This window comes from Rhipicephalus microplus, chromosome 3 (assembly GCF_043290135.1).
Source record: "Rhipicephalus microplus isolate Deutch F79 chromosome 3, USDA_Rmic, whole genome shotgun sequence".
Classification (NCBI taxonomy): Eukaryota; Metazoa; Arthropoda; class Arachnida; order Ixodida; family Ixodidae; genus Rhipicephalus; species Rhipicephalus microplus.
Genome location: NC_134702.1, coordinates 227,639,804 through 227,652,423, shown reverse-complemented (window position 1 = coordinate 227,652,423; position 12,620 = coordinate 227,639,804). Strand labels below are relative to the sequence as shown.

Here is a 12,620-nt window from a genome sequence, read left to right as displayed (position 1 = left end):
ATCCCGGCAATCCCGCCGTGGTCTTAGGTGTACGAAGCTTGGCAAATTTTTCCGGCTGTGCATGTGCTTGGGAACGGGTGATACCTGCTGCTACAGGCTCTTCCCTCAACTCCTTTGTTGAGACAGGTTTTTCAGTCTTCTTTCAGGGATCATTAGGAGGTCTTACCCCATCGATATTGCCCAGAATGAGGTCATACAGTGGATCTTGCAGGCATAGTGCTGTCAGATTGCCAGTAAAGTAGGGGGTGTCAAGCTCAATCCCTGGTTCGGGCAGCATCCTCGCTGTTCCGTCAACCGAGTAGACGAGTCTGCTTGTACCTGTCAGCTCATCTTCCTTCACCAACTTCCTCCGCACGATTACTGTGTTCCACCCCGTATCCTGCAACACTGATATGACTGTGCCTCGGAGGGTCCCTGTGGCCACTGGTAAGTTCTCGGCCAGATTTTTCGGCGGTGTCACCCTTACGGCGTTGACGACGGAGACTTTTTCGCCATTCCTAAGCTCGATATACCCGTCGCATATGGGATCCTCACGCGTTTCCCTTGGTGAGTAGAGGCAGGGCGCCTGAAGTGAGTTATTTGCTCCTGACCGGCAGTCGTTTGCCCTATGTCCTTTTTTCCCACACTTGAACCAGACGATGGCTACTATAGCGGCAGGTCTGTTGCGACACAAGTGCGGCGGGTGATTCCCACGATTGCAAATATAGCGCCGTGGTAGCGGTGCATAGCTGTTGCCTTCTTTCTCGTATTTCTCCTTGTCGTCCGTTATGGAACTATCTTTCTTTGTTTTCGCTAGACTTGCTCCACCCTGAGATTCCAAAAACTGGTCTGCTAGCTCAAGCATGTCTCCCAGGGATTCCGCCCTCCTTTCTTTCAAATATAATGCCAGGTTCAAACCACATCCATGCAAAAACCTCTTTCTAATTAACAATGCGCGGAGGGACTCGAATTCTGTCTCAGTTTTGGACAGCTCAACCCATCTATCGAAGTAATGTCTTAAGCGAGCCGTGTACTGTGTTGCTGTTTCACCCCCTACTGGACTCTCCTTATTAAACTTGTCTCGGAACCCATTCGCCGTGAAGCGAAAGCGCTTGAGGAGGGAGGTTTTAACCTTGGTGTAGTCTGCTGCATCTGTAGGTGGTAGCCTGCCATAAACACTTAGCGCCTCTCCTGTAAGACATGTCGAAAGCGCCATCGCCCATTGGCTTTCAGGCCACTTTTGCCCTCTGGCGATGCTCTCAAACCGGCGTATAAACGCATCTAAATCGTCCCTTCCTTCGTCAAAGGTGACGAGCAGTCTACCTGCATGTATTCTCAAACTCCCCTCCTCCCCGGCATCGCCGTGCTCACTGCTGGATCGGCTCACACTGCTACTCTCACTGAGGCGAATCTTTAATTGGAGTAACTGCACTTCCCGTTCTCTAGCTTCCCTAACCGCTTCCCTTGCCGCTTCTCGTTCTTTCTCTCTTTCTTCGCGTTCTCTCTCCTTTTCTTTGCGCTCTCTCTCTCCTTTTCTTCGTGTTCTCTCTCCTTTTCTTTGCGTTCTCTCTCCCTTTCTTTTTTCTTTTCCTCCCGGGCCAGTGCCCGCTCTTCTCTGGCTAACGCCTGCGCCTGTTCCAGCTGCTCCTTAACCCATTGTCTCAGTTCGGCGCCCTCGAGGCCTAACTGTTTACCGTGCGCGATCCACTTATCAAAATCCATACACTCCATACTGCAACTGTCACTATAATGCCACTATAAAAACAGCGCAATCATATGCAGGATGCAATCGCTTCAACTGTGCGGCTCTATTACCAGGCAGTCCGCACGGTTCACGTTCACCCCTCACTGTCTTACTCTTGTACAAAACGTCCTGTCGCAGACGCCAGTTTTGTTACAAGCTGCCACTCTAGCGTCGCCAGCGCGAAGACGGCGACGGGAATGACAGCAGGTTAGTTCGTTCCGTACGCAAGCAGAGACAGTGAAGAGATCAGAGACGTGAGAAAACAAAACAAACTTTACTCTAGTGATATTGCAGCACACGGGATCTAGTAGAACACTTCAATAAAACTAACAAAATACATCAACACTTGATACAACTAAAAAAATATATAAAAAACAATAAATCAGCTTACAAGAGAGAACTATTACAAACTACACAAACTAACAACAATAGAACGACAGAGGAGAAAGTTTGAAGATATAAACAGGTGAAGGCATACGTGTGATGATCGGCAGCGTTGCGTCCCCGACGATTGGATGCGAGAAGTCGAAGAGAGTTCTGGCACGACTGCGATGTCGGTGGTGTTGCAACGCTGGTGGCTCCAGGAGGCTAGTGCTTGCAGGTGACTTCGGGCAGGTTGAGCTAACTCGAGGCGAAGTCCCAATGTCTATGTTCCAGACGTTAATATCGCATCACAACTAGACAAACGGCTAGATTTAGGTGGCCAGCCGATACAGAGCCACACTAAAAACTTCTAGAAGAGATACTTGTTGATCTGTTTCTACACCATGTTGGTCAGCGACTAGTCTGCCTAGCAGGGCAAAATCCTGCGCTTAAATCCCCCTCGTGTCTCCTCGCTCTCTTCCTTGGGGACAAGAGGCCTCTACCACGGCCGGGCTAGAGAGCGAGCGGCGCGCGCGCTTTCATACGGCCTCCGCAGCGGCGGCGAGAACAAAAGGGAGGAGTCTCGACGTACAGTTTCGCCGGTCTCCGCACGGGGGCTACGCGAGCCAGCCCTTGCCTGGCACTTGCGCTGCTTGCGTGCTTGCATTTGCAGGCTGCTTTCGACGCACGTGCGGGCTGTTTTCGCAGTGTTTGTGCTTCTGTGATTTAACCGCACTCACATCGTCTTACTTTTCTTCGGTCTGAGAGAGGCTGAAGGCGTGAGTTTTCAGAAATTCATCGCACTGCGCTGCATGTTGTTCAACATAGTAAAGTGAACTCAGTGTATATGCTTCGACCGGTGCTGTGATGGTGTACTGTGTGTCCCGTACTGCAAATCACGTGCCGGGAAAACGCCGGGGGTTTCGTTCCACCAGTTCCCTGTGGATCAAGAACTGTGCTCAAAATGGCAGCGGAACATTTCAAGGCAGAACCTCGTCATAAACGACAGGTCGCCGTCGACTGTCGTATGCAGCAGGCACTTCCGTCAGATCGATTACGCTCCTGACTGCAGGATAAGAAAGCTGCTTCCCGGAGCCGTGCCAACTGTCTTTGAAGATTATCCCGCATACTTGGCGCCAAGTGCGAAGAAGCCCCGGAAAGAACCAGTCGTAAGACAATCTTTGCCCCCTCGCAAACCAACTAAGCGGAAGGCAGAGCAAGAGGAACTACCTGCGGGTTTGGATGCTCCGGAGAGTTTCGACAAGCCGTCTGCAAATGTTTCCACCCAGACCACTAACAATGATGCGCAGCGAGCAAGTCAGTACCTTTTTATGGTTGGAAGACTGCGTTCTCAAGTGGCCTATCACCGTTCTCAAAGTCAGAAGTCTCTGTCTCTGCTGAGAGCTGAACAAAAGGCAAGCGAGGCGTACCGTGCATACAGGCACTTGGGTGCACTTGAGGAAATTGTGGCAGACGCTGAGCGAGGGGAAAAAAAGGCCGTTTTCCTTCTACGTCAGATCGGAAGGTACGGGAAAAAGCATGACAGTTACCCTGAAGAGTTCATTCGAGAGTGCGTAATATGGCGTTTCATTTCGGCGAAAGGATATGACTACGCTCGCACGTCGGGCCTTTTAACCTTGCCTGCAAAGTGTACTCTACAGAGGTACATGGGTCCATCCCCGACGACATCCAGAATGAGCGCCGCGATGAAGGAGAGGCTCGTTTCCGAGGCGTCGATGCTGAGCAGCAAGCAGCATATGGCCTCCTTGATAATCGATGAAACAAGCATCAGACCCAAGTGCATCTATGACAGGAAGGCCGACGCTGTGTTTGGCCTTAAAGACAAGCCCGGCGGTGATACGCCCAGCAGCTCGAAGGAAGTGCTCGCGAACAGAGTTTTGTGCTTTGTATTGCAAGGCCTGTCAAGCAAGTACAAAATTCCCTGTTCGTATTACTTCACAAAACAGCTGAGCGGCAGGGACCTGTTCACGTGGACAAAAGAGGTGATCGCTGCGGTGGAATTGTGTGGCTTCGTTGTGACCCCCATTATGACTGACAATTACTCAGCCCACGTCACCTTGTTTAAACACTTGGGGAGTGGCTCTCTGCAAACAGTCGTGAGGCACCCACACGATGACAGTCGCATCATTCTGCTCAGCTTCGATCCTTGCCACGTCCTGAAGAATGTGGGCAACCAGTTCCTGGTGCGACAGCTTACGGATGGCTCAGGTGTGATTAGTGGCACCTTCGTACAAGAGCTGTACGAGTACCAGAAGAATATGACAATCAAGCTTGCCAGGAATTTGACGAGGAAGCACGTCTACCCTACAAACCTGGAGAAGATGAAAGTACTTCGTGCGGTTCAGATCTTCTCCCCACAGGTTTGTGCAGCACTCGAACACCTCGAAGAAAACTCCCGCAATGACCCTGCACTCTCCGCATTTAGGCGAGCAAGTTCCACCGTGCACTTCATGAGGACAATGAAAGATTGGTTTGATATGCACGACACCTCTTTCGGGGGAACGGGGCAGAAGGCCCCCATTGCAGACGAGGACGATGGCCGGCTATTGTGGCTAGAAAATGACTTCACGTGCTATGTAAAGAAAGTACAAGCAAGCTCAGTCGCCTCTGGGAAGGGCGCTTTCACCGACGAAACGTTTGAGGCCCTGCTTTTCACTACAAAGTCAACAGTGGAAACAACTCAATACCTCCTAACCCAAGGCATCAACTACGTGCTAACAAGGAAGCTAAACAGCGACCCCATAGAAGCAGTATTCGGCAGAGTCAAGTACATGTGCGGTGGAAACGACATGCTCTACGCCCGGGCTGTGACGGCTGCCTTGGACCAAATTGTAAAATCCAAGTTCGCAAGGCCACCTGAAGCCGTGACGTGCGACACTGATGTTGACAGGTTGGTCAGTAGCCTGCCGGTGACGTTCTCTGACAACCTGAAAGAGCTTAGGGAATGTACTTCCACTCCCCCACTGTCTGTGACATGCTCTGGTTTGGCCTACGTCGGCGGTTACATCGCGAAACTGATCACGGACTTCGGGTGCGAATCTTGCGCCATGCTCCTCACTACAAGCGACAAAGATCAGCCACTGTACGCGTTTTTGAGAGGCCAGGACAGAAGCGGCCTTGCCTACCCGAGGCCAGAGTTCCTTGCACTTTTAAACGGGATCGTCACATTCTTCGAGAAAATAGCAAAACACCTGCCACGCACGCATGTTCTCGAAGTTCTACAGCTGCTCGTAGGACCGCATCTTGAGGACGTACCTCTGCTGAACTGCCCCGAAAGTGTTGACAATAGTCACGGAAGACGGTCAGCAAGTTTGATTGCTGACAAATTCTTCAGGATCCTTTTAGTGAATCACTCCACTCGAGTCACCGACGACAATGAAAAGCACATGAACTATACACATAAGCCGTCGAGGAAGCACTTCCGACTGTGAAGCTTCTCCAGCTCGAACAACGTTTAATTTGTGCAAGACTGTTCTGTCACGCCGAAGATGATTTTTCTGGTGCTCGAACTCGTTTCCATATAATAAACTAATAAACTCGTTTCCAGTTTGCCTGGTGCCTTTCAGTTCACAGTTTATCCCCGATGCTTTTTCTTCGGCATGCGTTTTTAAAGATTTCTAACTAACGCTCTGCAAGTTTTAAGTCGTAACCTATGAAAATTAGAGTACGCCGCTAAGTACTTCAACCTGCATATGAAACCGAAACATTGAAACTAGCCAAGGCGAATCAATCACGCTGCGCTGAGAGCAAAATTTTGCAGCAATTCTGTTTGTTGCACCCGATGGCGGGCGCCCACGATAGCGGAGTACTTAGAATTTCAGTTCAAAAAAGGGGGAGGGGGGGGGCAGGGAGGGCAGCGTGAAAGACCAAAAAAGTACACAAAAATTAAACCACACAACAGAAAAAAGCCAAAGCTTGTAATTTATTCACGATACACTAAAAATTTCGGGCGATCCCACGTTCTGTCGAATTTTGTAATTATTTCATTAATTTCTTCAGAGTAATTGCAAAATGGCTCATCGTCGCTTTGAGAACATACATCGAAGTCACGTATGGCTGGTCACGGCCGGGCTAGAGAGAAAGCGGCGCGCGCTGTAGCGCGCGCGGCGCCGCTCTCTAGCCCGGCCGTGGGCTGGTGCGTAGCGTGCGACACAAATAATAAGCCGAAGATCAGAAACCATTATTCGGGGATGGGCACGCAGTCTTCGTTTGGTTCTTCCTACCCGGCCCCCTTTAACCCCCCTTCTGCGTACGCCAGTAGCGGTGATTGTAGTGAAAAATAAAAAAAAGAAGAGCAGAGGCCGCGCATAGCTCGCCCGCGCGCGGAGTGGTAGACGAGCGCGTCCGCAGGGTTGGCCCGCAGCGCCAGCTCCTAGCAGCGGCCGCAGGCAGGAACTAGGCTTCTTGCGAAGGCCGTATGAAAGCGCGCCGATTGCTCTCTAGCCCGGCCGTGCCTCTACATGGGTCCAATCATGCGCGTTTCATTGATGGAAACTCCGCCCCAAAAAATATATTGACCCCACCCCTTTTTAATTAGGAGAGGGCCCTCAACTAGCGAGAGTGACAACCTGTTGGGGTGTTGTCATACGGCTTGGCCACCAGAGGTTTTCCCACGATTTTCCCCGTGGGAACAGTCAGACTGTTTGGCTCTCAGCTGGTGCATCCCGTAGCCTAATCCTTGTTCGGGGTACATCGCGGCCTTCCACGACCCTGCAGACGCCACCGCAGTTTCAAAGGATCAAACGTCGGCGGCGATGTTCGAAGAGGAGCACCCCATTCTGCACTTCTCGGCTCTCTTTCATGCGCCCGCTGTTCCCACGGTCAGTGGGGGAATACGGCGCCCGTTAATTGCCGTGACGCAGGGTCGCCAAAAATGGCCGTTCGTGACACTTGGCTATTTCACCAACTACTAAGCGTCAATCCAAATAGTTTATGCTCTGGTGAATATTGGCACACAGACAGCATGCAGTACTTCCATGACAGAATTTGCATGTACGCTGGCACAACGTTTTGCGTTCCTGTAATGCCCGATAGTGTCCGCATTTGCGCATGCGCAAGAGAGAAGTGATTGAAGTCTGCACACCCACCCACTGGTTCACACACACACACACAGGTGCAAAGTTAGTGCCAGAGCCCAGTACCGCATCATGCAGAGAAGTATGTAGTATCTGTACTTACAAAGTAGCCTAGTGCCTCGGAAAAAATAGTAATTCCCGCATGCTATCAAAATGCCGAGACTACTGGATCTGTAATCAACTTCATGCCTTTTGATTGTAATCAACTTCATGCCTTTTAACATTCTATGACATTTCAAAAAGTGACTAGTACTTGGCCAATTTCACACCAAACTGGTCAACTAGCTGTGATATACATTAGCGTAGTATACCCTTCCTGTTGCCAGATTTCTTGCTGCTTTAAGTGCACTCAAGTGCTTTTCAGAGAATATTCCATGTTGACTAAAAGTTTATGCACGCGAAGTATGGATGGGTCTATAATAGTTTAGTTCTTTCACAAGTATCTAGTTGTGTGATAATATATAGATGACAATGCACTGGTGCTGTGGATGTCTTGGATATTCCATATAGAATGTCGCAAGCTATTTAGATATACAGTCTCCTGGCACACTTGCTCCTGGAATGACAGTGCAATGCAAAGCACGGCATGCAACCGAAGCGATACCAAGCACCAAGAACGAACGGCGACCACCTAATCGAAACGTGGTAGGCCAAGCTCGTCTTCGAGGACCTGGATGACCAGCGTCAACTCGTCGCCAGGGCTAACAGGGCAGTCGAAGCCAGAGTGTTCCTGGACTTAGGAACCCTCCCATCTTAGGGTGAAGACGGGCATCGCTCGGAACGCTCTTTCGAAGGAATGCTTATTTCTCTCTCTCTCTTCTGTCCTTGATAAATATGAATGTTATACTATCTTGTTATTTACGATGTTGAGACGAATGTAGGCAGTGGTGAGCTTTTGTGCACAAATGATGAATAAAGTGTGTGCAGCGTTTTTACAGATGAAATGGTTTCTGTCTACGTCGCCGCCTCCAATGTGGAGACGGAAAAAGTGTTTCAAGGATTATGCACTGCCAGAATATATATCTCTGGTATACGCAACTTAATACAACTTTGCACTACGCAAGGTGTCGTATTTGTGACATGGTCATGCGAGCCATACAGGACATAATTATCACTAGAAAGCACTATGACCGTCTCACTGTAAGGTACAGTTTTGTCTCCTACTTTCATTGAAGTTTCGCATTGTATCGATTCCCACAGTCATAATTCCCTCAGTATATGGCATAAATTTCGTTTCAAAGAAACTTGCACTGGGTGACAATAGAGCACTTTAAGACGACAGCTGCTTCATCTTTCTCAGGAACACTACCGATACTTTCTAAAGCATGTGACTTCTGTATATTTATGGACATCACAGCAGAATTTACCACCACCACACATGTTTCTATATGCATGGGGAGCTTCAATGTTTCAGACGAAATAGTGACTGAGTGTGCCCGATGGCATTACTATGACAGTTGAGATATTGCACGAACACTTTACACTCAAAATCAATGTTGTACCACCTCCAAATCAATGATCTCGTTCAGATCTGTGGGCACTAAATAAAAAATGCTCTTACGGTCTCTGGTGTTTGAAAACATTCTGCCACCTGAGACACACGTGAGGCAACCTAATAGGTCTACTTTTTCCTGAGTGCATACTGGACAGTATTTCACATGCTTTGGAATGTTTTTGGGAAGAGTATATTTACTGTAATAAAATAAATATATTTAGGCTTTGTTGATAGTACCCTGTACTTGAAGGGAAAATTCAATTGCTTAGGAAGAGAGCGCCAAGCTGCCACCGGCAATATCGTACTATATTTACTTGCTTAATGAGCGCAATCGCACAATTTATGCACCCACATCTACAGTTGCCAAAATTTCCATGTTTCTGCCGCGAAATAAATTCACCTCCCCTTTCATCCGGTGCAGTCCTGTCAATTGACAGGACTAGTCTTGCCCTAGTCTCATTTTTTTTTTTTTTGTACTGTGTCAATCTTTTTGAGGTCGCTCCTTAACCTCTACATCCCACCATTCTTTGTCTGTTTGCTTTTCTATCAGTGCATGGCATGTCGCGCTTGTTTTGTACTTGCTTTTGAAGTATTCATGCACCACAGCAGGATTCACGAATGGCACATGTGTAAACGTTTTGTAGTGTGCAAGTACACAATGAGCGAAGATTATGAAACCACCCCACCAGCCACTGTTCACCTTCTTTAAACATGCCACTTTAAGGAGGCGGCAGCAAACGGTGGCACCAGCACAGTGTGATGGAAGTGCACAGAGAAAGACGAAGGTGAGGTTTCAGAAGATGGTTCCTTTTTTCATAGTAACCACTAACATATAAGCAACAGGTTTTCAGTGGCCGGGTGGGACAGTCACTCTTTCTTAGTCGATGTTCATTTTGAGCTGTTTCGGTTATACCTGCTATAAATCGTCACCAACCTGCCCTGTTTAATTTCTGTTCAGAAAAAGAAAACACCACTTACTTTCTCGACATGCCTGGATGAAAAACAACTTGGGCTTTCCTAGAAGAGCTGGGCAACTTTCGTTGTCAAACAGGGAGAAGACCTCATCGTCCAAGCGGATCGTCTCGAAATCCACGCCATAGATGATGTCCTGCCCACCATGTGACATCAGGACAATGACGAGGCAATCGGCCACTTTATGCTCGCTTAGCTTGGCTGCATCCTGTAGCGTCTTTTTCATCGCCTTGAAAAAGAACGATTGACAACAAGAGTTTGCCCAGAGTTGTAAAGCAGAACATTTTGCACTCATGACATTGCTCAAGCATCTAGCTAAGCATTTATGCAGCGATTAGTGAATAGTGCAGAGATGGGCCAGAGCATAGGGTTTCGCACTACAAAAAAATGAGGTCAGCTAGCTCTAGTTGTGCAAGGATGGAGCTATCAACTGAGCTTGTGATATCATAGATTTTTCAGGTTTTTTACGTGGCTCAACATCAAATGAATTGGCATCAGTGGGAAGAACTCCTCAGCTCGACTACTCCCAACTTAGGCGCTAGGGCCACTCCCATATTACCAATACAGCTTGTTTTGTGTTTGCTACTATCACATGGCACCTGCGAACCTCATAATCTCATCTGACCACAGCATTACCCCTTCACACATTTGCCTTCCGGTTGAATATAATCAGTTATCCTTAATGGCCAGCAGTTATCCTGTCTACGAAACTACATTCCCTGCACATGTTCATTTCTTATTGACTTCAACTATGATGTGATTAACACCCATTAGTTTCCCGACGCATTACGCTATCTTCCCGTCTCTTAAAGTGGTACTGATACTAAAGCTATAACTTGTAATTTTTCTGCGTCAGATGAAAGGCCGAGCCTTCAAGAGTTTATAAAATCACAACACTGAGCTTGTCGCCATGTGCTCGCGCAAGACGACATGACGTTTCCACAGCAGTTCTACAACGTAGCTAGGTTACTGACACAGAAGCAGTCATTTTTTGTATATTTCTTCCAGGATGTCTATACATGCTTCATCGACGCCCTGATTCGGCAGTGTCTGCATGACTGCTGATATTTCTACTGAATAAAACGCCTTCTGAATCTAACGCCTTCTTATATTTTGCGCATTTCTCTATTACCTGATTGACAGTATGAATGTGGTTGATTGTTGTGTAGCCTGTACGAACTCCTGCTTGTTCCTTTGGTTGATCGAATTCTAATGTTTTCTTTACTGTGTTAGCAATTATCTTTGTAGTTAGCTTGTATACTACAGAGAGCAAGCTGATCGGCCTGTAATTCTTCAAGTCCTTGTGATCTCCTTTCCTATGTATTAAGACGATGTTAGCATTCTTCCAAGACTCTGGTATTTTTCCCGTCAGGAGACACCTCGTAAACAGGGTGGCTAGTTTTTCTAGCACAATCTGTCCTCCCTCTTTCAGCAGATCTGATGTTGCCCGATCCTCACCAGCAGCTTTGCCTCTTTGCATGCTTTCCAAAGCTCTTCTGACTTTTTCAATCATTACTGGTGGCATGTCATCTGGGTTACTGCTAGTTCTCATAGTATTAAGGTCGTGGTTCTCTTGGCTACTGTACAGATCTCTGTAAAACTCCTCCGCTATTTCAACTATCCTTTCCATATTGGTAGCTATTAGGGGCGAAGCTCCTTAAGACCTCACGATGTCCGCCGTCTCCCGTCTGTCCGTAACACATCTACACCTGTCTGACATTTCTGAACCATTTTTCATGTAACCTTCAACTTACAAGCAACAGAGGGCGTTGATGGTAACCGTTTTGCATGTAACTTTCAACTTATATGCAACAGAGGGAGTTGTGGTTAATTGTAAATGTGAAGGTGCTGCTGTCAATGCTACATATATATATATATATATATATATATATATATATATATATATATATATATATATATATATATAACCCGGTTCCATACCACACATTCTCTTCTCTCATATGGACGAAGACGAACGCAGGAAAGTGCGACGTGCTGAGTATCAGCGTCCCCGTAGACGGGAAGCTACCGCAGAGACAAAAGAGAAGGAAGCGGATGCAAAGCGGCGACAGCGACAACAAAGTTTTACAACACAGACTAGAGCTAAGGAAGCAAAGGCTAAGTGGGAAAAACGCCAAGCTGACGCGCAGTTGAGACAACTTGAAGCGGACGCAAGGCGGCAATACCGACAAGAAAATTCTACACCAGAGACAATAGTTGTCATTATGAAGTCAAAACGTAACCCCGAACTCGGAACCTCATATCAGCCTAAAGAAGAATCACCGCTATATCACAATCGGTCTCAGGACTATCTCTTTGAATAAAAAAAATATATAAGTATCACAACCACAATCAGCCTCAGTACTATCTCAACTTTAATCACAATAATCACCTCCGAAAGCTTCACCCCATAATTATCTTCAAGCAGCTTGAAATGCAGTGATTTTTTTTTTTTTTGCTTTCTTTGTCCCTTAGTGCATATATCCAATTTTTGCCTATCCCAAGTTTCCTCTTCACTGCTTTGACGCTTCCTCCGTTTTTCAGAGCGTGTTCAATTTTCTCCATGTTATACCTTCTTACATTGGATACCTTACACCTATTAATCAACTTCGGAAGCTCTGCTAGTTCTATTTTGTTTGTTGTACTTGAGACTTTCATGATTTGAGGCTTCTTGAGATTCTTCATTTTCTTGGAAAGCTTGCAAGTGTCGTGTCTAACTACCCTGCCTCCAAGTTATACTACACACTCCGTAATGATACTTGTTGGATTATCATTCATTGTTTCTACGCTAAGGTTGGTTTCCTCACTAAGAGCCGAGTACCTGTAATCAAGCGAGACTCTGAGTTCCTGTACTTTCCCTCACAGTGCTACCTCATTGATTGGCTTTTGTGTATCAGTTTCTGTCGTTCCTTCTTCAAGTCTAGGCGAATTCGAGACCGTACCATTCTATGGTCACTGCATCGTACCTTGC

At 47.3% G+C, this 12,620-nt stretch overlaps 1 protein-coding gene across 8 annotated transcripts in view; it reads right to left on the bottom strand.

The window, feature by feature from the left end:
• Window positions 1-12,620, bottom strand: part of LOC142804149 (caspase-2-like) — a 161,672-nt gene that overhangs the window by 78,971 nt on the left and 70,081 nt on the right. For all 8 annotated transcript variants that reach the window (XM_075890761.1, XM_075890762.1, XM_075890756.1 and 5 more), the window contains one exon: window positions 9,656-9,878. In XM_075890761.1, the coding sequence (XP_075746876.1) occupies window positions 9,656-9,878 (223 nt within the window). The remainder of the gene's footprint in view (window positions 1-9,655; window positions 9,879-12,620) is intronic.